This window comes from Varanus komodoensis, unplaced genomic scaffold (genome assembly GCF_004798865.1).
Source record: "Varanus komodoensis strain SLA01 unplaced genomic scaffold, ASM479886v1 scaffold51, whole genome shotgun sequence".
Lineage (NCBI taxonomy): Eukaryota > Metazoa > Chordata > Lepidosauria > Squamata > Varanidae > Varanus > Varanus komodoensis.
In genome coordinates this window covers 4,079,128-4,105,174 of record NW_025336100.1, presented here as the reverse complement: position 1 = coordinate 4,105,174, position 26,047 = coordinate 4,079,128, and the positions used below count along the sequence as shown (strand labels likewise).

Sequence of the window (26,047 nt, the reverse complement as noted above, 5' to 3'; positions counted from 1 at the left end):
GCATGGGAAGATCTGGAGTAAATTTTGTTTATAGAATACACATAATCTGAAGTGAACAACTAAAGTTCCATCAAGTGAATCATAGAATTATACAGCTGGAAGGGACCTAGAAGGCCACTGGGCCCAACCCTCTACTCAAAGCAAGACTCAAGTCTCCCATCCACATTCTAATCAGGGCTAACCCTGCTTAGCTTCCAAGACTAGGCAGGATCAGGCACTTCACACAATGCCTTAACACAATGCATACTGAATGATCCAGTTCTTCATTCCACATTATAAAATATTCAAATATTATCTTGCTATTATAGGTATTTTATATCTTTAACAAAAAAACTGAAGTTCTAATAATCGTAATGACTCTGATTTTTCCACAAGACCTTGAAGGTATTCATTAAAAAAGGGCTTGTAACATTAAATTTTAGACATGTTAAAGTATGCAGGTATTGAACACAACAAGTCTTCACACTTTCAAATAGCAGACCCTTCATATTAAAAGGCATCCTCCCTACTAGGAATGTTTAAGTGAGAGAGAAATCACCACATGCAACTCAGACCATTAGGGGATCCCAGCGTTGCAGTAGGGGCTCCGGTACAATTGAAGGGAAGTGTCAACTGGCCCTTATTTATCTAGGGTATGTAATATCCTTGCTCTTACTTTCCAGTGATCACCCAAAACAGGAAACTTCAAAACAAAAAAGTAAAAAATGATCAAAACAATACAATAAACAGTAGGGTAACAAGACTGTCTCAACATGAAGACAAGAATCTTTAAACACCCAGGTAAATAAAGGTAATTTTTTAATTAAAAAAAAAAATAAAAACCTGGAACCAAGATTTGGGTTGGGGAAAACAGGTATGGCAAATAAAAAGGTTCTAGCCCTAGAAGACCAGGTACTGTTAAAGATTCTAACCACACAGGCTTCATTCAAGCTCGTGGTTTCCTGTCCCACCTGCGGTGTTACTGAGCAATGCAAAGACTGCTGTGTTATCACCATTTACAGCAGGTGATTACACAGAAGTATTACAGAGAAATGTTTCAAGTTTGACATAGAATTGTCACAGACAAGATACCTTCCATGAAAGTTTATGCTCCTACAAACTAGCTACCTCTCTGGAGGTTTATGGCTAAGCCAGAAATTAACTAAGGTAGACTTTCGGGCTGAATTAGGAAAAAGGGGAGAGAAGTGCCCCCACGACTGCTGCCACACATTCAACCTCTGCTTCCTGACACTTGTTCCACAGCAGCAAATGCTCTTGGGCATTTCCTTTTGAGGGCGAATGGTGGCATGATAACCAGGACAACACTGTCAGCAGCCAGTTCTGCAAACTTTTGACTCCTAACCAAGGTAACAACATTCTGCCACCAACACATTGAAGGCTGGGGCTGCCAAGAAGAGAAATTGTGCCCTAAACTTACTTTGAATTGTGCTTGGAAATGGACTGGGAGACATGACACAGTTTTAAGAGTCATTGTTGGCATGTGCAAAGTTACAGGAGTGGCCAACAGTTTTATAACAGTTCCTGGAAAGCAGCTGCCTTGTTGTGCTAAAGTACTTGTGCCAATGGCCAAGGACAGTAGGCAGCAAGCACAATGTTGCTTTCTCTGGCTCTTCCTGAAATGAAACCAACCAGGGAATCTCAGAAAAGCTGCTTTAATATTATCTTAATAGGAAACCCCCCCACAGTAGTGACTGTTTCAACACCACTTAATCTTCCAGCCACTTAATGGTCCTCTGTACAGGGCACTGAAGCACTTTTCAGCAATGCAACTTTGCTCCCTCATCATACTTACAGCTTTACTGATAGCCATCCTCAGCTCTGCAACACCCCCAAACTGCCTGGCCAAAGCTCTGCTGATCGGCACATAAGCCATTGGGATGACTTCAATGGGAATCCCTTTCTTCCACTGCTCTCCAAGGTTTTTAGACTTTTTCCTACAGGAATGTAGTTTAAAATATGTACATCAAAATTATGGAAAAGGTAACCTTACCTTAGTACTGGCAACCAAAACACAGCTGAGAGAAGCCAAAGGGCAGATGCAGCATTTCATGTGTCTGACAATTCAGTCCTCCCACTGAATTATGGCGGGATGCATGGCTGCTAACCTGCCCGACTTTCTGAGTTCCTAGGAGAGCATGAGCCTCTCAGTGCAGGGCACAGAGTAGCCTTCTCTCACCTAGTGCATTCCATATACTGTGGAAGGCAACTCCCATCTGCCTTGGTCGCCCTGTACGACGACCTGTGCAGGGAGAAGGACAGGGGGAGTGCATCCCTGTTGGTTCTTCTGGACCTCTCGGCGGCTTTCGATACCATCGACCATGGTATCCTTCTGGATAGACTTGCGGGATTGGGGGTTGGAGGCACTGCTTTGCAGTGGTTCCGCTCCTATCTCGACGGTCGATTCCAGAAGGTAGTGCTGGGGGACCATGTCTCTACGTCATGGCAGCTATGCCATGGGGTACCACAGGGCTCCATTCTATCCCCTCTGCTATTTAACATCTATATGAAACCGCTGGGAGAGGTCATCAGGAGGTGTGGGCTGCGGAATCATCAATACGCTGATGATACCCAGCTCTACCTCTCGTTTTCCACTAATCCAGGTGAGGCAGTGGCTGTGCTGAACTGGTGCTTGGCCGAGGTAATGGGCTGGATGAGGGCCAATAAACTGAAACTCAACCCAGACAAGACGGAGGTCCTGTTGGTTGGCGGATCGGGTTTTGGAGAGGGTGGGTTTGACCTGGTCCTGAATGGTGCAACACTCCCTCTTAGGGACAAGGTCCGCAGCTTAGGAGTACTCCTCGACCCGGAGCTTTCTTTGGAAGCTCAGGTGACAGCGGTGGCAAGGAGCGCCTTCCTTCAGCTTCAGCTGATTCATCAGCTGCGCCCCTACCTGGAGTACGACTGCCTGGCGACGGTGACACACGCGCTGGTGACTTCCCGCCTAGACTTCTGTAACGCGCTTTACGTGGGGCTTCCCCTGAAGACGGTCCGAACACTTCAATTGGTGCAAAATAGAGCTGCCAGGTTGCTGACGGGGACGGGGCGTTATGCTCACATGACTCCAGTCCTCCATCAGCTTCACTGGCTTCCCATTGAAGCCCGGGCCCAATTCAAGGTGTTGATTATGACCTATAAAGCCCTAAACGGCTTGGGTCCTGGCTACCTGAACGAGCGCTTACATCCGTATATGCCCGACCGCCCTTTGAGATCTGCGGGAGAGTCCTTTCTCCAGGAACCCTCCACGAAAGAAATTAGGAGAGTAAGTACTCGGAGGAGGGCTTTCTCTGCGGTGGCACCCAACCTATGGAATTCACTCCCCAAAGAGGTCCGCCTGGCACCGTCATTACTGGTTTTTCGGCGCCAGGTAAAGACCTTTTTATTTAAACATCATTTGAATTGTTAGAACATATGATCTGGCCAGGGCAACTTCTTCTTCCTTCTCTTTCTCCTCCTATATTTTTATTTACTTAAATTATACTGATAATTTTAATCTTATATTTGTAAACCAATGTATTTTTTGTACTTTGTATTTAATGGTAATTTATTATGTGCTATTGCATTTCATTGTATTTTATCGTGTTGTAAGCCGCCCCGAGGTTTCGGCAAGGGGCGGCATAGAAATGTTATAATAATAATAATAATAATAATAATAATAATAATAATAATAATAAGTCCCAGCCAGCATGGGCATCAGGCTGAAGAAAGCTGGTATGAGAAAAGCAGCCACACAAGTCCCTGTGCAGGGGAAAACTTGTTCAGTGTCTCTTCACCTGCTCATCAGTGCGAGTAAGGACTGCAGCATGCTGCCCCCAAAAGGGAAGTTTTATGCCATTTTGAGCATGAGACACCTTTTCTGGTGGTGGGCATAAGAAAAGAGGCCCTCACTTCCATTCCTAGCTTAAGCTCAGCATTTAAAACTGAGGAAGTGTTTTCAGTCCTGATGTTCAAACCTGCTAGCTCAAATGGAAAGGGACTGCACAGTAGAAGAGACTGTGGATCTGCCTCATACGGTGGCAGTGTAGTCACAGACTCAGCAGCATGTGACATAGAGGATTCATGTGTAGGGCACTGCACACCAAGGCCTCCCCCATTTTAAAGAGGGGGCAAGTGGCCATCATACCCAAGAGCATTCTTTAGCAAGAAAATGGCAGGGAAGTGCTGTCAGGTGCCAAGGAATTTCACTTCGTGGGCTAGCTTATCATTCTGAATTAGATGGGCAGGGTTGGGGGCAGGACCTTGCATCTCTGATGTTTCTTCCCTCTCCCAGATTTCTTCTGGGTCTCTGGTCCTGATTCAGCTGATTCAGCTTCCTAACTACCATCTCCCAAATCCATCCAGAAAGTTATGGGTAGAAGGGCCATCCATCAACAAACCAGGAAAGCAAGCTCTCCCTTTCTCTCCTTACAGATTATGTTTCTGCTGTCCTATCCTATCCATTAAGTCTAGCTCCCTCAGAGCAGTCCTTACTGGAGCTGGTGGGGTGCTTTCCATCTGAGGGGCCAAAGCAAAACTAATCTGAACTACCTTGTGGTGAGTGCAAAGAATGATTCCACTGCTGGGATGAAAAGAGGTCTTGGCAACAAACAAATTTATATACATAATGAAGAAAACTAGACAATCTACATGGGTTTACAGTTACCTACAGGAGCATCTGATACAAGCAATAACCAACCAGCAATGATGGCCAAATAACTCTTCCTTTTGCAAGAAAGGACAAATGGAAGAACCTTCTGGAAGAAAGAAGGGACAAATGCCAGCAAATTATACCTGTAATCAGCAATGACTATAAAACTTTTGGCAAAGCCAGCGACTATCTTCTCCTGAGTCAGGCAGCCCCTGAAGGAAGAAAGAAAGCAAACCATAAGCCCAAGTGCACAGGCTGATCAGAAGGCAGGATACCCATCCATGCCTCCCATCCGTGCAAGTTTCCATTTTCTTACACCTAAAACAAATGCCTATTTAAGCCACCAGGATTATTCCAATTGTAGTCAAGTAGACACAAAGAGGAAAGAATGCTTGTCAGAAGCAAGGATAGCTTTAATGGTTTATATCCGCAAAAACAGGTCCTGCCAGACAAACCTTGTGGAATTCTACGACAAGGTTTCGAGATAGATAGATGGAAGGGATTCAGTGGATGTAGTTTACCTGGATTTCAGCAAGGCCTTTCACAAAGTGCCCCATGATATCCTGGTGGAGAAACTGAGGAGTTTTGGGATACAGCAAAGCACTGTCCAGTGGATTAGGGCATGGCTGACTGACTGAAAGCAGAGGGCAACCATTAGTTAGGAATCATCAGGATGGCGGGCAGTGACAAACGGGGTCCCCCAGAGCTCTGTCCTGGGGCCGATCCTGTTTAATCTTTTCATAAATGACATGGAAGAAGGGGTGAACAGTCTGCTGATCACATTCGCAGACGACACTAAAACTGGAGCAGTGGCCACAACTGGGGAGCAGGTACTCCAGATCCAAAAGGATCTGGACAGACTATGGAATTGGGCAGGAGACAACAGGATGGCGTTCAATGTGGGTAAGTGCAAGGTCTTGCACTTGGGGCATAGGAATAGGTGTCATAAGTACAGGTTAGGGGACAAGTGTCTGGAGAGCAGCACTTGTGAAAGGGACCTCAGGGTACTGGTTGACTGCAGGCTAAACATGAGTCAGCAGTGTGATGTGGTGGTCAAGAGGGCGAACACCACCCTTGGTTGCATAGCCAGAAGTGTGGCTTCTAGATTGAGAGAGGTATTACTACCACTCTATACGACTCTGGTGCGCCCGCAAATGGAGTATTGTGCTCAGTTTTGGGCCCCTCATTACAGAAAGGATATAGCCAGGTTGGAGTCAGTGCAGCGTAGGGCCACAAGGTTGGTGGTTGGTTTGCAGGGGATGCCGTATGAGGCGAGACTGAGGGAACTGGGTCTCTTCAGCCTGGAGGAGACTCAGAGGGGACATGTTGGTGACATACAGGTATGTGAGGGGATGTCACATGGAGGTGGGTAGAGACCTGTTCTCCCCTGCAGAGGAAGGCAGGACGCGCTCCAACGAGCAAAGCTCAGGGAGCCAAGGTTCCTTTGGATGCCAGGAAGCACTTCCTGACAGTCAGGACCCCGAGGGTGTGGAATGGGCTTCCACGGGAGGTCGTTGAGGGCCCATTGGTGAGGGTGTTCAAGGATAGGCTGGACATGCACATGGTGGGCATGCCATGAGCAGAGCCGGCTGGAGCCGGGGATCAGATTAGATGGCCCGGGAGACCCCTTCTGACTCGCTCTGTTTCTATGTTTCTACATCGAGGTCCCCAGCCCCCAAGCTGTGGACCAGCACCAGTCCATTGCCTGTTAGAACTGGGCTGCACACCAGGAGGTGACTGGCAGGTGAGCAAGCGAAGCTTCATCTGTGGGCGTCATTTCCACAATTCCCCTCCTCCTTTCACTTGTGGGTTGCCGTAGCACCAAAGCACAAGAGAAAAAGGTGGGGCATCAAGAGTGCTCTGACCAAACAAATCAGTCTTTTTCGAACTAGCTCAAGTTCCTCTGACAGACACCTTGTTTCTCCAAGTGAGATGTCAATACGAGCTGCCCCTCAACCAACAGCACATGTGAACTGCGGCTCGGGCACAGGGCAGGCACTCCAATAAAAAACGTGGAATGACTGAGCCTTAGACAAATGGGAGCAGGCAGATTAAGGTGAGCAGGCAGGGCAGTCCTATCCAGTTTTTCCTATAAGAGTGAGAACCCTACTGTAAACTGCATGTGCAAAGGATCCTTATGAGAATCTAATGCCTGATGATCTGAGGTGGAGCTGAGGCAGTGAGTTGCATAATTATTTCATTATATATTACAATGTAATATATAATGAAATAAAGTGAACAATACATGTAATGCACTTAAATCATCATGAAACCATCCCCCTACCCCAGTCCATGGAAAAATTGTCTTCCAACGAAACTGGTCCCTGGTGCTGAAAAGGTTGAGGTCCGTTTATGCTCCAAGGAACTTTGGTTGCATTTCTGCATTGACAGGGAACAAACCTTCCACTGAAGTCAAGAGTAGATGAGTGAGCAGGCCGTGCACGGGGCTGGCACAGGCAGTACCTCCAGGACAGCTTCCCAAACTTAGTGCTCTCCTGATGTTCTTTCTGGATTGCTCTCCGAATCCCTGTTCCCTAGCCATGGTGCTTGGGGCTGCTGGGAGCGAAAGTTCAAAATGTCTGGCAGGTATCAGGCTAAGGAGGGCTGCACTAGGAACTGTAGTATTATACTTTATATATATATGTGCAAATTTCAAGAATTCCGTTCCTGAATAAAGGCATTTGAAGTTGCCTGTAGAAAACTATCTCTTACATTTTAAAGCAAAAAGTAGTAATATTCTATACTGGATTCCACTTACCAGTGGATGAAAAAACAGATTTCAGAATTCTAAAAATACATCATTTTTTAAAATATCACAATCAAAAGCTTTGGGGGCATTTTAAGGGTCTCTTTTTTGTAAAAGTCAACTGGCCTTTTCCAATTAGCTTAGAAGCTTTACAAGTCTGTGGGAAAGCAGCTCTATCTCCCTACCCCACAAGACCCTGCACACCTAACTTTGTGTCAGACCTCTGCCTGAAAATCTGGTGAGTTGCCACACCTTAGAATAAATTGGGTTCAACAGGCCAATGTAGATGTGATTCATCTACATATTCCCCCAAATTTCAACAGTGGTATCTTTGAAAAGAAAAACACCTCACAATTTAATTAAGCACAACTTGTACACATAAGGAAAAGTCTATCTTTCGTCTTCTATCTTTCATCCACAATTACAGGAACGCAACAGAACCAAAGCAATTTCAAAAATCAAAACAAATGCTTGTCTTTAACTTGCAGCATCAATTAATTTGTTTCCACCACTTTAGGCTGGAAAAAGGATCTGTCTTCCTTGGACAGAAGGACTTGATTTGTGGAAGGTGTCAAACACCAATCTGGGGGTTTCTCACTCACACCACAGCTCACAGTTTCTCACCCCATCCAGCAGGGTCCCCAACACACAAGGAGCAGGAAGGGCTGCTATAGGGATGAGAGAATGGGGAAGTCCACTTGAGCCAGATCAGTTGCACATGACTAAATCTGGATCCAAGCTTTAATTGATAAGCTTACAGATTACAGATTGCAGCCTTCACATTTCTGGCAGTACTGCTGTTATTTTATCCAGATTTTCCACTTTGTCCTCAGTATTTAATCTAAAAATACATTATTTCCTACCCTCCTCCTTTGATAAGATTGAGGTCCAGGTCAACTTCATCTGCTCCATCAATGGCAATATGTAGCTACACAAGAAGAAAATCAGTGTTATAGCATTTATATATCTTATTATTTAAGCACAAAACTATTTTAGGATGATAGTTATTTTAGCAAAGTACTTAAAAGTGGGCTAAATGGAACAATCAACAGGTGGATCCACAATTGGCTACAGAATAGGATTCAAACATTCCTCATCAATAGCACCTGCTCCAACTGAGGAGAAGTGAGAGATGTGACAAGGGTGGTACCGCAGGATTCAGTCCTGGGCCTAGTGCTCTTCTACATTTTCATTTTTGACTTGGATGCGGAACTGCAGGGAACAATTACCAGATGTGCAGATAACATAACTGGGTGGGATAGCTAATACCCTGGAAGAAAAGAAATAAGATTCAAGATGACCTTGATAGGTTGGAATGCTGGGCTAAAAACTACAGGACAAATGCCAAGTTCTCCTACACCTAGGACAAATAATCTAAATGCACTGTTATAAAATGGGAAATACTTGACTCAACAATACTACAAGTGAAAAAGTTCTTGGAATTGTTGTAGATCACCAGCTGACTATGAGTCAACAATGTGATATGGATCCAAAAAGAGCAAATGCTTTTTTAGACTGCATTAATATAAGTATCACTTCCAAATGTGCTGAAGTACTTAGTTTTCCTTTTCTCAGCAGCCTGGTTAGGCCTGATCTGGTGTACTGTGTCCAGTTCTGGGCACCACAGTAGAAGAAAGATGCAGATGAGCTGGAAAGGGTTCATAGGAGGACTAGAAGGATGATCTGGGGACTGGAAACAAAGCCCTATAAAAGAGCTGGGCATGTTTAGCCTTGAGAAGAGAAGACTGAATGAAAATATGATAGCACTTTACAAGTATTTGAACGGTTGTCACAAAGAGAAAAGTCAGGATCTCTTCTCAATCACCCCAGAGTGTAGGACACAGAGTAATGGGTTCAAGCAACAGAAGCCAAATTCCCTCTAGATATCAGGAAAAATCTCCTGAGGTTAGAGCAGTATGAAAATGGAACCAATTACTAGGGGCATTCAAGCTGCAACTGGACAGCCACTAAGCAGGACCCTCTGGCCCCTTCCAACTTTACTACTGTATTATTATGCAGTCATAAACCTATTAATACAATTTAGTAGTAACCCCCCCCCCCAAAATTCAGTGAAAACAGCTGCAATATTATGATGGACTGCACTCAGAAAATTAGTTAAAAGAACTGTGCCAAACCACTATTATGAGAAAATGAAGAAAGACTATGTCTAGTACTTTAGATTTGCCTTTCCCAGCCTCGTGTCCTCCAAATGTGTTTCCATGCTTGTGGGAAAAACAGGAGTTAGATTTCCAATGGATTGGGGAATGCTGAACCACATGGTTCACATTTTACCACTGCTGGAAATGTTTCATAATTTTTCCAGTCACATCAGCACAATTCAAGGTCCTGATGCGAAGCTTCTAAGGTCTATAGTACTTGGGACCTGAAGTTATCTTAGGTACCACCTGTTGCTGTACAAACCTGCCTTGTTTAAGGTTAATTTGGCAATGTCTTCCTCAGGGTTCTCTCACCCACTGACTCCAGGTGTGTAATGACCAGGGAACAGGCCTTTTCAGTTCAGTTTAACTTTTTGTGCTGCTTTTCCACAAAGAACTCTGCCCAAAGTAGCTTACAATTATCAGGGTACAGACTTTAGAAAACAAGATATGAAATAAAACAGCATGCCAAGAACTGTATCACAGCAAAAATACAGTATCACAACTGAAGAATCCCTAGAATTCTTAACGGCAACATTTCACAAGCCCCCAATTCTGGAGGAGTTTTCAGAGGTACATTCTATTTACACCAAGAAAAGAACTTGTACAAAGTGTACAAGAGCAAGAACTGCTCCATGTTCAGAGGTGTTTGTGTGCTGTCTTTCTGCTTGCTAACTGGAACCAGGCAAGCTTGTTCAGTAAGTCAAGCAGACACACAAAAGGCAGTCTGTGCTGCAGAAGGGGACCCGGGGCTAACAGGAGTCTCATTAATGTCCTGTGGAAAACTAACTGTGCTCTTACAGCACACCATACCATTTGTGAACTGCTATGCTGAGAGTCACAGAGGAAAAGAAGAGAGAGAGAGCAGGGCATACCAACAGCTGGCATTTTAGCAAGACATCAGGGGAACAAAGGTTACATGTTCTATTTGTGCAGCGCTACTTAAAGGCAGGTCATAGACTGCATGGACACTTCACCAATCAGATGCTTTAAAGCTTGACAGATTTGTACCTACAAGTCTCCTTTCAGAAATACTTCTACTGCCACTGCTTTCCAAAATCTTCCTGCTTTGGGAAAACAACTAATAACCCGAATTCAACTGAATTCAAACGGCCATCTGCTGGGTATCAATACACATAGGCTAGTGAATCAAATAGTTTCAACCTCTGTGGGAACATTTAGCGAGCAAGCACATATGGGAGGGGTGAACCCAACATCATTAATATGGCGTAAGATTAAGAGGGCACACCAAATAAGAAATGTCAGATGCTCTAGGTCAGGGGTCGGCAACCCACAGCTCCAGAGGCTCTTGAATCCCTGTGCTGCGGCTCCCGTTGTTCAAAATACTCAGGAATGCTGCACTAGCTGATTAAGTAAATCACTACATTCCTCTGCTATTGTGCAGGGAAAGAGTGGAACAAGCTTCCTGCAGGCTCTCATGTTACACTAAACGCTGTTGAAAAGAGTCTCTTTGTCTGAATGTATTCTCCTTCTGAATGTTAAAAGCTGTGCTTGGGACCTGTCACAATTCACATCACTTGACTGTTTATCTGCTAATAAGTCACTAAACACACCTATATCTGCGACTTGCGCAGGCAGCCGGCAATCTGCGATCCACACGGATTTACTGAGCTCCCCCCCCCCCCGCCCCCGTAGGCCATCCATGGATAAATTGAAGAAAAGTTTCTGAAGAAAACCGAAGGTTTAATGGTACATGGGTAGATTCATTTGCTTTTACTGCTGATGAACTTATGGGCTTTGCTGTTTAATGCATGGAGCCCTTTAGCACTGACTTTAACTCTGCAGGAAGCTGTTCTCCTATTCAAAATATATGAAAGGAGTCCTACTATTTTATAATGTAAGATTAAAAATAACAGTTTTTAGTGACTGAACAAGAGCTGCAGCTAAATCATAATGAAGATATAGATCTACTTCCTTGTTTTAAGAAGATTCTTATAAAAATTCCAGCAACATTATCACACTGGGAGAGGGATGTTTGTTCAATATTTCACCAGACTATTATTTATATTTGTTGTATTGCAGAAACTCGACTTACTGTGTATGAAAGTATCAATTAGTCCTTTTTTTATTCAGATTGACAGCTGACTGCACCCTCCAGTATACATGATAAAAGGATGAGGGCACACAGGAGCAGACAGCATTTTTGGTTTGCTGCAGGTGGATAATTTAAGTCTGGCTTTTTAATTTATAAATACGAGGTCTCAAATAGATATTGAGTATTTTATTTGAAAGTAACCTTCAACCCAGCCTCTTTTTTTCGGAGTTCAAAATGTTTTTGTTGCATGCAGAAATAGAAATTTGTTTTCTCTGTAGCAGTTCATTGATTTCATAAATGCAACACACTATAGTTTTTTTATACACAGCATAAAGGTAAAAAACGATATATGCAGTGTTATCTTCATTTTAGATGTCAAAAGGGTTTTGCAGCTCCTGATGTTTTCTTTTCTGTGGGAAATGGGTCCAAATGGCTCTGAGTGTTAAAGGTTGCCGACCCCTGCTCTAGGTGATTGGCCCATAAGCACCACAATCACCTTGAAATGATCCAGCCATTTCAGTTTGGAAGGAAGGAGAGACATTAAGAAGCAGTTTCTCATCATTAAGCTCCATTTTCTTAATGACCAATATTATAACTTTGCTTGCTTATTTTCATATTGATTTCTGCAATACTCAAAGACAGCTTACTTGGGTCTGCTGCAACATAAGAAAGACTAAGTTAGAAAGTCTTTGTCCTCATCTGCTTCGAAGGAGGGGAAGAAGACCAGACAGAAAACATGGGATAGCTCACCACCACAGATGGCAATGCCAACTCAAGCACATTGCCTTTCCATGAAGACAGTTTACACAATGAGTTTGGAGTTATTACATCTGGAGTACTGAAGTTATGAGTGATAACCCCCCACCTACCCACACACACACAAACTACTAGGAGAATAAGACGCATAGCAACTACTATGAGTTTACCTTTGGATACAGGTTACTTAAGCATCCCTTATGCATTGGGACTCACCCAAGTCACAACTTGTTTCAGATTGAACTAGTGCTGCATTGCAGACAACACTGTATCAGCTTGCAAATGCCTGATTACACAGAGGCCCCTCTAATGAATTCACATGGAGGACGCTCAACCTACTAATCTATTATATAAAGCTAGGTAAGGCATGTATGCACTGAGGTTTAACTACTACCTACACAACAGAGGGAAGCCCATCCCAACTCAGAATTCAGTCTGTATGAATATATATCCAACCCTCTTACCTCAGGGTGTCTATCAAGGTCACCCAAGATTAAGCCATTCTGCAGGATCAATTGACGTGCCTACAGAGAAATTGAAAAACAAGATTGTGTCTTAAGGTTTAAAAAGGTATGCTAGACAGAGTAATTTCAATATATTTATCAGTAGCAGGACCCAATAATATAAGTTTAAGAAACTACACTATACTGGAGTAAATATTAATCTTTTGGAAGAAGCAAATGTTTTCTGATCCAAAAAAAGAGCAAAATAAGCAAGTCTCCCTTTCCTCACAATGAAAAAAGCACTCAAGTTTTGGGATCCTCAAATTTTTACATTTCTTATCAAGTCAGGAGGGTATACCATCCATTATGTTCTGTGGGTTGTCTCAGAAGCAGCAGCACCTATGATGTCAAACCAGCAAGGTAAGGCTATAGCTAAGGAGCAGAGCTATAGCTCACATGCTTTGCATACTGAAGATCTAAGGTGCAACCTTCAGTATCTCCAAGTAGGGCTAAGAGAATGTCAGCCTAGAACCTCCAAAAGCCGCTGCGAGTGTCAACAGGAGGGTCAACAGGTTCACTCAGCAGAAGACAGCTTCTTCTGAAAGAAGACTCTCAAATCAGTGCAGCCATTTTATCCTCACTGAAACCCAACCTGGCTTTCAACAAAATGTGAAAGATTTTAAAGTTTGAAATAATGGATTTTAATGTTATTAAAATTGCCTAAGATTAGCATCACAGGATTCATAAAGGCATGCTTGCTTAGAAGGGGTGAAATATAACCTGCTATGCAAGCAGAGTCTAGGAGATTAGGAAACAATGGAATTTCTTTAGATACTCTGCCAAGCAATTACCCTGGCCAAGTTCAGGGGGGAAAAAAACCTTAGGGCATGATAAATAATGATTATGAATGAGCACTATTGTTCCTCCATTTGGACAATCCAAACACAAGTCAAGAAGTCTACAGAAACTAAGCTTCCAAACAAGCCAGGATATTAAGATAACGCTTAGCTTTATATCCTGATCTTTAAAGAAACCATTTGTCATAGTCATATAACAAACCATGTCATACTAAAAACCTTTTAAGTGTCATTTTAAAAAAAGTAGTATTTTAATAGTTTTAAACAGTCGCCCTTGAATTAATTTATTTTTATTGGCTGTATATTGTTTTATATTTGTATAGTTTATTTTTGATTTTAATGTTTGTAAGCTGTCCTGAGGTGCCATGCATTGAGGATGGCATATAAAAGTTTTAAGTAATACTAATAATATTTCCTGGACTTGGGAACTACAGTTAAGATATTCTGGCTTGTTTTCATTTTGGGCAAAAAGGGGAAAAATGAAGCAACTGAATCTGCAACCAAAGCTATGTTCACAGCTTGACTTATCGCAACTGGGTTTGCACACTACATTAAGCCATGGAGTCTTCAGAGCCATAGGGACTTATGGCATTGTCTGAGCCCATCATACTTCCCACAGAGTGGCTTCATTGTGGCTACAAAGCCAGTCCAACAAGTCATGGCACGTTGTGGGGGTTTGTAGCCACCCCTGGGCTTGCTGTGTTGTCCAAACCAGGATGGCAGAAAAAGTCAAGGTGCAGCCCAAGAACGGCTTGCTCTTCTAACCAAGCAGCTAGTGGGTCACTGCCATGGGCAGCTGCTGCAGAAATACTGAAGCAGTACTTGAGGGAAGCTGGCAAAGGAATCTCTGCATCCCCTGAACTACTGCAAGCCATTTCAGTCAGACCATGGCTTGCTTCCCTGCTTTCAAATCATTTTTTGGAGATTGTGACACCCACCTCTCAAAGTGATTTTCATAATTCTCATTTTGGACTGTAAGCTGCTCTTCCACAAATGCTGCAGTGGTAGCTCGGAGGGGCTGCCCTCTTTAAAATATTTTTATGTAATTATGTGTGAAAATAAGTGTGCAATCTCCCCTGCACCCATATGTATGTCCAACATGACTTGCTTTCACAAATGGAACCAGTGTGGTTAAAAAGTAGCTATCCTGCAGTACCCATTGACTAGGAAGGGTGCCTGCTAACTCAAACCAACAATCAGCCACCTTCTGTGATACTTAGCACAGGCTGCAGGTATGTATATTTCCCACTCCCCCCAGTTTGCAAGCACCTGTCAAATTTGATAGGTCAGCTGGAGAGATCCTTGCAAAGCAAGATTAGGCTTTGCAGAGAGATTCTTCCCCCGCCTCTCCACAGCACGATGTCCATAGTTGCTATGCAGTTTTTGAAGGATACACCTACTGCTTATCATGTGGGGAACCAGCAAAGCTATCTCCTTCACCCCTCAGGATTCCTTTTATATTTTGCTGCTCCTCAAGGTGCAAAATGGGATCAATTGCAAAATGGAGAGGATCCTTGGAATTGCTGAGTGATCCCTAGAAACTCCAGGGATCCTGTTTGGAGGGTGGGGAAATAGAGATGATGTGCTCCAAAACACCCTTTTGGGCTGGAACTTGGCTTTTTTAAGGAGGGGCCCTCAAGGTCCTGAATTATGTACACTTGGAAAAGTGAAGACAGCTCAGTGCCATGTTAGTACTCCAAGAAACCCACAAAGATTCTGTTACTAGGAGTACTTCCCACCCTCAATGTTAGCTTTGGCAAGTGCTACAATGTTGTTTTTTTGGAATGCACACTTGTTGAGACTCTAAGTCACTGAGCCACTCTGCTGGGTTTTCAAATGGAATGGGCAGCAAAACTATGTGCTGATTAGGAAATACTGCCCTTAGTTGAAGGAAAATGTTACTGCAGTTTTCAACCATAGAAACACTTAAATATGTGCATATGTGGAAAGCTATATAAACAATTTTGCAGGGGACTTCAAGGGAGATGGGGACTCGAACAGCAGCACCATTCACCACTCTGCTCCTTATCTCATTACATATGGTTATAAATAATCTCTTGAAAGGTTCTTTACCTCTCTAATTGGCAGGTGGGCCTGAAGAGTTTTGGTCTACAGATCTAATAAAAATGAGATGGCTGGATAAGGTAAAATGGAATAAGTTACAGGGCCAGCCTTCCCCACATATATTTTGTTTTCTTTTCCTTTTCTCCCTCTTACCATTCTATTTTATATTGCTTATTTTTACTTTATTTTATTGCCAAGGGAATAATATTTTAACTTGCTGTAATTTAGACTTCTAAGGCATTTTTGTTTGCATATTTTGGAGGTACTCTGAAACAGATAATCAGAAGATTAATGATGTCTTACTTGCAAAGCTGTCCAATGTTTCTATTTTAGAACTAAGAAATAATGGATAGTGTATAAATGGACCGTAGCATGTGAATACAGCAGGGGGTATATTCATGCTCATTTTGTGGCTCTTTAATTGAGGGGAAGGATAATTGTGCTCTCTGGACAGCTCAGGCTTGAGGCTGAGATTCTTTTTTTTTTTTTTTTTTAAGGCATTTCTGTTTATGTATTCAGAAAGGACTTTAAAACGGGTATTTTCTCAATGCTTTGTTTGAACTGTAATAAGACCTTAATTTGCAAAACTGTCTGATATCATTCAAGAAATTAATTATAAACATTGCAAACTGACCTTGACTGAGGCTTTGGTATGATGGAAGAGACAGCTGTCTCTTTTTTTCCCCATCACCATTTTCTGAGGGAGTTGCTGGCTGCTTTGGGAGATTTTCGGTTGCTGCTTTTGCATTCTCGTGTGTGTGTGTGTGTGTGTGTGTGTGTGTGTGTAAGAGAGAGAGAGAGAGAGAGAGAGAGAGAGAGAGAGAGAGAGAGAGAGAGAGAGAGAGAGAGAGAGAGACAGACAGACTTGCTGCAAAGGCAACTATACCTTGAGGCAACTATACCTCCCTGATAGCTTTGATTCAGAGGTGGGATTTGGGGAGGCTGTAATTTTCCTGATCTCTTTGATCTCTTTTGCTTCTGGCTCTGAGGTGAGAACAAAGATGTGAGGCAGTGCCAAAATGAGTTGGAGACTATCAGTGCCACCTGTTGGACTTGAAGAAAAATGGAAGCTAAAGCCTCCACTATGAAAACAATGTTTGAACAATGTCTCTCTTTAACAAATAATCTATGAAGGCATAAATTGACCTGAATACCACCAATGCCACCTGCTGGATTTGGAATAATAGAAGCCAGGATCCGGATATGGAAGTCATCTTTTAACAATGGCTCTTTTAACAAACTAACCTCAACTAAGTAAAACATTGTAGGAGTCTGATTGATTTTATCTATTTCTGCTTCTTGCTTCTATCCTTTCACTTTCTCTCTTGTTCTCTCTCTTTTTAAAAGCCCTTTTGACTTCTCCTCCCTTAACTTTTCTGCTTTGGGGAGTTGTTAAATTGTGAGTTTACCTAGAGTGATGGAGGAATGTGGAAGCTGGATGTGTGGAGGAGGAGGAGAGGAGAGAAGAATTAACTGGCAAGCAAATGCCGATTTATATATTGGAGATTGTTTGACCAATTTCAAATTGTTTGAGCTCTTTAAACTGAATAATAGAGGCAAAACAATGATTTAACTACCAGCATTAATGGGTTGCATTCTCTAAGTGAATTAAAGTTTTAATTTTTTTAAGAAAGCAGAGGGCAGATACATATTCAATAAACTCATATAAAGAAAAAAAATCATATTCTGTACTGTAAGTAGCTGAGAAACTTTATGCAGCCCCAGCAGATACCCTCCCCCTCGCCGCCAAAAAGGAGTCACAATTTATATTAATAACTGAGGACTAAAACATGGTAGAAGAATGTAAACACCTGGAAGGAAGATTGTTATGAAGATTAGATTTTTGAATGGGAAAATAAATACATTGGCATTGATTTATGCTCCAATCAATTAGAGATTACACCTTTTTCTGACAGACATCAGACATATTCAAGGATTGATATATGCTGGATATCTAAGAATTTAATTATGAATTTAGAGGCTGTAAAGATTCAACCCAATATACATTCTGATCATAATCCATTGGAGATAATATGGCTGGAAGAACAGGTAAATTCATTAGGAGCTGCTGCTTTATCTTTACTTCAATAATGGCAGAGAGATTAAGAAAATGTATAGAAAACAGATTCACAAAGATCAAACTGGATTTGCCCCTAGAAGGAATATGAAAGATAAAATACATTTTGTGACTGATGCAATTGAATGGGTCAAGAAGAGGAAGAAAGCTTTATTTTTTATTTATTTATACAGAGAAAGCTTTTGAGAAAGTGCCGCTAGTTAACTGGTAATATCATTAACTGGCTGTTTACAGTAACATTCACAATCCCAAAAAACTGAATAATGCCTTGGAATAATTCCTATACTGCAGGTATCCTTAGATGCACCTTTCTGGTGTGTCTAGAAATTAATAAGAATGGTATTTTTAAAATTCTTTTATTAAAACATTTTATAATTGAACATTGTCTCCTTCAAAGTATGCCCCTTGTGAGTGTACACAACACTCCCAGTGATTTTTCCATTCCTCACAGCATCCCTGGAAGTCTCTAAGTGGGATGGTGTTCAGAGCCTGCATAGTGGCTCTTTGGACGTTATCCACACTACCAAAATGGTCTCCTTTCAAACCACTGTTCATCTTTGGGAAGATGAAAAAGTCGCAAGGAGCCAAGTCGGAGGTGTAGGGTGGATGGGGAAGCACCATGATGTGTTTCTCAGCCAAAAACTCTCTGGCAGCCAAAGCACTGTGACTCGGTGCATTATCGTGATGAAGGATCAGCCAGTCCCAACTTGTGCCCTCCGTACACTCGTGCAGATGATAGCGCAGCTTCTCCAGAAGCGTTCTTCACCATTTCCAAAATTTCTGATGCGCATGTATTTATTTAAAATAGTTATACCCTGCCCTATATGCAAAAGAGTCTCAGGGCAGTTTACAAAGAACAAAACAAACAATCCAACAATTAATAATAATTAAAATATGCATAAAACCAACAATAACATTTCACAAATAAAAACTAAAGCAAAACAGAAGCAGAATCAAAATCAAAATGCGACCGTGAAATAGATAAAACCAGAGTAAAATTCCTAACATTTAAAATGGAGGGCAAATAAAAAGGTTTTCACCTGGAGCCGAAAAGAATACAAAGTCGGCACCAGGTGAAACTTTCTGGGGATTGCATTCCATAGTCTGGGCACCACCACAGAAAAGGCCCTCCTCCAGGTGCAGACCATCCTTACCTCTTTCAATAAGGGTTCCCAGAGCAGAGCCTCTCCTGCAGATCTTAAGGGGTGCAAGGGCTCAATTTTATCCAATTTCACACAATTTTATTGTGTACTGCTATTCCAAACTTGCTTGTATTTTTCTTAGTACGAGCCACTTGAATAGGGTGTCACAAAAAAAAAAATGACTCTGACAGGGCTGGAATGCAACTGAGCAGTGTTCTAACATATACCTGGCACCCCACCCCAAGTGACCTGGGCCAGCTTCTCCCTTCACCGAGCCCTTCTTGAGTATAGGGACTTCATTCCCATTTCTTTCTGGACACACCTCATATACACACAGCTGATGCAGAAGACTTCATTCCTTCCTTTGCAATATAACCACATCCACATTTCAGAACTGACTTTTTTTGTCAGGTAGCTCATATAGACAGCCAGTGTGGTGGTGGTAGAGTGCTGGACTGGGACTCAGAAAATCTGGGTTTTAGTCCCCATTCATCCATGGTGCTCCCTGGGTTATTTTGTGCCAGTCACTCACTTTCAGCCTAACTTTCTCTTCTTCTTCTTAGGATAAAATGGAGTGGGGAAGAACCATGCAAGACACTTTGGGTCTCACACAAGAGAATAAAAGATGGGCTATAAATGCAATATAACAATGATGACAAGCTGCAGCAGCAATTTTTACTGCCTGATACAATGTATTTCATCTAGATGGCTGTGTTCTGTTGTTTTGATGAGGTATTGCAAACAGGAAGGGAAGGAGGCTGAGGTGCTGCTTGGATACCATGTAAACTGTCAACCCAGTCCCCTCCTGAGACTGGCCCTCTCTGAGGTCAATTTCTATCCTTAAAGATTCAGCCAGCATGGTTCCTTTCGCAACAGCTGCCAGGGGGTGAGGTGGGGGCTCCATATTCAGAGCCCCAGCTCTGAGGTTGGCGAATCTTGGAGCCAGGGCTCCGAATAATTCTCATGCCCTCCCAGACTTCATCAGGCAGCCATAGGACTACACCCTTAAGTTTTGCACCTTCATTTGACATATGAAAGGGTCAAATCTACCTTATAACGTTAAACAGTTTCCAGTTTTAAAACTGACATATTATCAAAATGCCGTATTCTGTATCACCATGTGTTTACTTTCAAAGGACCACAACACCAGTGTACTTATGCATAAAGAAGTTTTATTTAAGAAATAAATAAAACATAAAGAAGTTTTATTTAAGAAACAACATAAGAAGATCAGATAAAGAGTTCATCTAACCAACAGCTGTGTCTGTTCAGTAGCCAACCAACTGTCCATGGGAGATCTGCATGCAGCGACTCATGTTCTCCCAGTAGCTGGTGTCCAGAGATATAGAAAGTCTCTGATACTGGAAGCAGCACACAGTCTTAATGACAAGCAGTCATTAATAGCTGTGTCCATCCAAATTGGTGGCCATCACTACATCTGGTGGTCCTGAATTCCACAGCTTAACTATACTTCCTTTTATTTCTGCTCAACCCTTCAATCCTACAAGGAACCCACAAGATGGCTATATAGGCAAGCTTCTGCATATCCAAACCAACATTGTCTAAAATACATTGGTGCATCATGTAATGAACTGGACATGGGTTTTACACACAATTCAATGATCATTAGGACTGCAACTAGCAGAGCCACTGTACCTCAGAACACTCCTCTTTCACATTCACTTATGGAGCTCTGTAATTTCAGTTGGAGCCACCAGGAACAGTACAGGGCCAATAAGTGAGAAGAAAAACAAACTTCCAACCTGCTCCCATACTTATTTGCAAGTAATTCCTGGGAAGACAGTATCCCTGTGGTTCCTGTGAAGGGGCATTAACAAAGCAAAGCAAAGATTTTCCCAGGAAGATCTGTACTGAGATGAATCCACTCAGGATAATCTCCTGCAAATAAACTCTCTTAATACAACTGCTAACAAATTGGTAACTGCCAGTTAATGGTCAAGAAATTGATTAAAAACAGAGATAGAAGAGGAAGACTTTACCTGAAAAGATGTTGGTACACACACTATGCTGAGATTCTCTTGCTTCACTTTCTCAGCTGTGAGGAGAGATTACTGGGTTTAATATATACTCAGTCCAACAAGTATCATCCAAGAAAAAATTTAGTATTAGAACATCCATGCTTAAAATAGTCCATTTAAAATATTACAAATATTGGGCTTAATTTCACTTGCAATTCCATCGTCGTCGTCATCATCATTTCATTTCCATACCAAAGCTTTCTGGGCAGTTTACAACCAAGTATAAAAACAATAAAATATATATAAAACATTAAAAATCAACTAAAATGGCACAAGTCAAGAATGAAAAAGGGCACCTAATTTTTTCAGGCCCCTGAATGACCAGGGAAGTCTTTAAAGGCCTCCACAAAGAAGGTTGTCTTAACCTGATGCCAAAAAGATGGCAAATTTGGTGTCAGGTAGGACACAGCAGTGAGATGGGGGGCCAACAAAGAAAAGGTCCTCCCCCTAGTTGTTGCCCTCCAAACCTCTCAAGGGGTTGACACCTGGAGGAAGGCCCCAGGGCTGGAGTGTAAGGTCCAAGTAGATGGGAACTGGGAGAGGCGTTCTGACAGGCATTGTGGTCCCAAGCTCTGTTGGGCATTTTAGGTTAAAACCAGAATTGTATGTATATATTTATGCATGTATTTAGGCTTTAATATCCCGTTCATTAGCACAGAGCTCTCAGAATGGTTTAAATCCCTCTGCCAGAGAACTGAGAGACTCCTGAATTAGGACTAGAAACATGCAGGTGGCCAGTGCAGAACTGATCTTATATGTTCAGACCTCTGGGTCCCATTTATTAATCTGAGTGCTGCATTCTGCACCAACTGCAGCTACTGAGCACTCCCATGTAGAGTGAACTTCTGTAATCTAATCTAGAGACTGCCTGAGCACAGGCCACTGAAGCCTGAATATCCATGTCCAGGTAGAGGTGCAGCTGGGTCACCAGGGGAAGCTGGTGGAAGGAACTCAGAGCTACTGATGCTACCTAAGCCTTAAGTGACAATGATGGAGCAAGGAGCACCCTAAAGTTACAAATATGCTCCGGGGGGGGGGGGGGGGGCTTCAACCCCATCTAAAAAGGGTTAAACCCCCCCCATTCAGTCAAAGGAATCACCCAACAACAACATCTCAGTCTTGTTTGGACTGAGTTTCAGTTTGTTAGTCCTCATCCAGTCCACTGTTATAGCCAGGCCCTGGTTTAGCACATCCACAGCCTCACCTGCCAATGATGAAAAGGAGAAATAGAGCTGTGTGTTGTCTGAGGGCAGTGCACATCAAAACTCCAGATGACCCCACTCAGTGGTTTCATGTAGATGTTAAATAGCATGAGGGACAGAACAAGCCCATTAACAGTCTGAGCTGCATTGCCCTTACCTGGCCATTACTCCCCCCAGTGTCATAGCTCCCTCTACTCATCACTATGCTAACTGAGACGCCCACCAACTCCGCCTTGGTCCCATAGACACCCTCTCAGCCATGGCCCCAGGCATAGTCCCACAAAGGCAGGGGGTGGTGAGAAACAACCAGAAAGGTACCCTCATGGCATCCCAAAGGAGCATAGTAAAGGGGTGCGCCCCCTTTGGTGTTGCCCCCTGGCAGGTGGCCCACCATCCAGCAGTACGCCTGCTTTTATGCTGAAGAAAGCTGCTGAAATTGCAAAGCCGGGTGCAGGCACTCAGACCTGATGGACTATGCTGCAACCAGGAGGAAAGCTGGAAGGCACTGAGGTGCAGGGGGCAGTTGCAACAGCAGGTCTTAAAGCTCTGCACAGCAGACCTCTCTCCCACCAGTCCCCAAGCCTCTTCACCAGTCCCAGTCCCAGTGCAGAGTGCCCTGGCCAGAGTTTAGTCTTTAAATACAAAATAAGGCTTCCTAGTTCATAATACCTGCTGTGTGAAAGCAGTTTCTCTGTCTGTCTTTAATAAAATTTTAATTGCACATACCATTTCTAAACAGCAAATGAAATAAAAATTGTGTCCAGTTAGCAGTATAGCACTTACCCTGCCAAATTTAGTACATGGTCTGATTTAAAGTGCTTATCACAAGAGGAATTATTTTTGTACTGGTGAACAAATTCACCGGTACAAAATTATCAGAGGTTGAAAAAACTTACCTTGGAAGCAAAGTGATAATTATAATTGGCAATTATTTTCAACAATGAATAATAGGAAAATCTGGGTGTTATATCCAAAAGCCATCCTGAAAAAGCTAGAATCCATTGTCTTTCTTCTAGTAACAGATCTTTCCCCAACCCTGTTTTATCAACATTCACATTTATCACTATCAGGTAAGGAACAAATTTACACAAATGCTTACAAAGAAAGCCTCCTTGGTAAAAACCATTAAAAGAACGGCAATTGAAAATGGTCTTTTAATAACTGAACTAACACCTTGGAAGGTTGTATAAAATATTAACTTTTTAAAGATTAATTGGAAATATTCTCAAAAGCTTATGAGAACTTTTGGCCTTGGAATGCCAAGTAATTCCCAAAAGAGTGCTTCTAGAATGGATATATGTTCCCAACATATTGTTAGTTCCTCTGCCAAAGGCATTTGCAATGGAAGGTTTGAGGAACCAAGAGATCTAGAGGGATTCAATTCCTCTAATTTTAAAATGGATCAAAATGTTCATTAAAAAATCCCAATAACCCTACAAGATAAGGAGTGGTTGTTCCTATTATGTTACCCTCCACCTTTGAGGTCTCCCCAGAAACCAAGTTTAAGTAACAGTATAAGATTCTGTCAGAATATTTAATACCTCAAATTGAAATCTGTTTACAATATAAAGACTTTTTTTTAACTTGCAAATCCTCTAAAACCAATTTGGATGCACAAAAATTGTGCCCTTCCTTCCCTATTAACTCATCTCTTGACCCACCCCACCCCACATGTTACACACAGGGCAAGAACAACTGTATGATTTGAGGCATTATTTAATCCACATAAAGAATAATGGAATGGTTTTGGACTACACATGCTCAAATTCACACATATATGCCTTAAAAAGATGCCCAATACATCATGACTAGAGAGACTGGGCCTACACAGGCTTATCTGCACTAAGCCTAGCTGCTTGGCAGTTATGCCAGACTAGGGATACTTGCACTGAGCAAACAACATTTTGCATAACTGGAACACCATTTTCGACAGAAGGAACAGAGAAAATACATACCCAACTTATGCACAGCATGAACAATGGTAGAGCCACTTCCAATTCCAAGGACTTGATTAGTCTACAAATAAGGGAGCACAAATATTTTATTTTTGCAATCAACTCAAAAATTATGCCATACAATTACTACACAGCATATAAAGCCAACTTTTAGAAAGCCATGAATACCTGTGCCATAGATTCTATGGTCTAATTTTTAAGGAAGCAGAAACATACTTCATATAAAATTGTGCTAAGTACTTCAGAAAAAATAGATAAATGTGCTTTGAATTTAAAAACTAAACCCATCTTTTAAAATCACAAGGATGAGAAGAGGTAGACATTTAGTCCTGCTTGTCCTTTTGCTTCAGGAAGAAACAGTAGCGATATGTAAGGTTATATGCTTATACACTTACATATTTAGTTATTACGAATAGTACGGTAATAAGCTGTTAGATGAGTATGGGAAATTAATCTTGTCCTTATCACTGACACTCTAATACCAATAACTATTTCAGTGGGACTCCAGATGACTGAAGCTTTGAGTAATTGCTTGCTTTAATAAGAAGCCTTTTGGCTCCAGCCTCTTGGCAGAGCAGCGGAGGCACTGGCTGGGAGAGAGGGCTGAGTGGCCAGGGGACTGGCGAAGGCAAGGTAGGAGCTGGGCAGGGGAGCAGAGGGCCAGGAGCAGCAGAGAGGAAGGGCGTCGTCCCTTGTCTGCGTCCCTTAGCTGCAGCCTGGGCTGTCCGGAGACTCCCTTCCCTGAGACACAGAGGTTGGTTTGTTTGTTTGGTTTGTTTTGTTTTGTTTGTGCTGTGCTTTGTTTTTCTTCCAATTTAAATTTAAGTTTATTTTATCCTTGTGTGTGTGTGAGCGAGTGGGTTTTTGTCTGAGAGAATTGGGAGAGTGAGAGGAACTGCAGGACAAACAAGGCAGGGGACCAAGGTAAGGTCTCAGAAGGGATACCGATGGCAGACCAGGAGATGGGCTTGGTGGGAGTCAAGGGTGTTGCTGTCCGCTGTGAGAGCTGCGACATGTTCGCCCTTCTCCCCCAGGAGAGGCAGGGATACACTTGCCCTTGGTGCAAGATGGTGACTCTGCTAGAAGAGGAGGCGAGGTGCCTGAGGGCCGAGAGAGCTCTCCAGGACCCCCGGGAGCTGCCCCCCTCTGGACAGAGGGTTGAGGGAGAGACCACGGGAGGAGCAGCTGCGGAGACATGGAGGTATGTCACCCACAGGAGGAGGCCAGCACAGCCTCCTCCTTCTCCTGGCACCAATCTGGAGCTGGGAAACAGGTTCTCTCCACTTGGGGGGGCTGGGGCTGATGAGGCCTCGGGGGATCAGCAGGACCCCCAGCCTGGGACGTCAGGCAGCAAGGGGCCGCTGCAGGAGAGTCGAGTGCCAGGGCATGGCCGCCCACCAGCACCGGGAAGGTACAGCAGCGGGTGATTGTTGTTGGGGACTCCCTGCTTAGGGGCACTGAGGCGGCAGTGTGCCGCCCCATCCTGGAGACAAGGGAGGTTTGCTGCCTGCTGGGTGCACGCATCTGGCATGTAAAGGACAGAGTGGAGCATCTTGTTCGCTCCGGGGGTCACCAGCAGCTCCTGGTGATCCATGTGGGCAGAAATGATGTGGCCAGGCAGGGTGTGGTTGGGACCACCAGGGACTTTGAGGCCTTGGAGAAGAAACTCAGGGAGCTGAAGGCCCAAGTCGCCTTCTCGTCAATCTTACTGGTCCGGGGATTTGGGCCAGGAAGGGACAGGAGGGTCTCCGAGGTGAATGACTGGCTTAGGGTATGGTGCCAGAAGGAGCGCTTCGGGTTCCTTGACCACGGCACTCTTTTTTTTGCCAATGGACTTCTGGCAAGGGACGGGTTACACCTCACAAGGATGGGGAAAAGGTCCTTTGGAGATGCTCTAGCGAGCTTCGTCCAGAAGACTTTAAACTGACCA

General features: G+C 43.1%; 1 protein-coding gene across 2 annotated transcripts in view; it reads right to left on the bottom strand.

The window, feature by feature from the left end:
- RPIA (ribose 5-phosphate isomerase A) overlaps positions 1–26,047 on the bottom strand; it is a 42,279-nt gene that overhangs the window by 13,957 nt on the left and 2,275 nt on the right. For both annotated transcript variants that reach the window (XR_006416407.1, XM_044447329.1), the window contains exons 2-7: positions 24,118–24,178; positions 20,922–20,977; positions 12,803–12,862; positions 8,234–8,298; positions 4,768–4,836; positions 1,793–1,934 (exon numbers count right to left, since the gene is read on the bottom strand). Coding sequence is in view for 1 of the 2 variants with exons in the window: in XM_044447329.1 (XP_044303264.1) it covers positions 1,793–1,934; positions 4,768–4,836; positions 8,234–8,298; positions 12,803–12,862; positions 20,922–20,977; positions 24,118–24,178 (453 nt within the window). In the remaining variant the exon portion in view is untranslated. The remainder of the gene's footprint in view (positions 1–1,792; positions 1,935–4,767; positions 4,837–8,233; positions 8,299–12,802; positions 12,863–20,921; positions 20,978–24,117; positions 24,179–26,047) is intronic.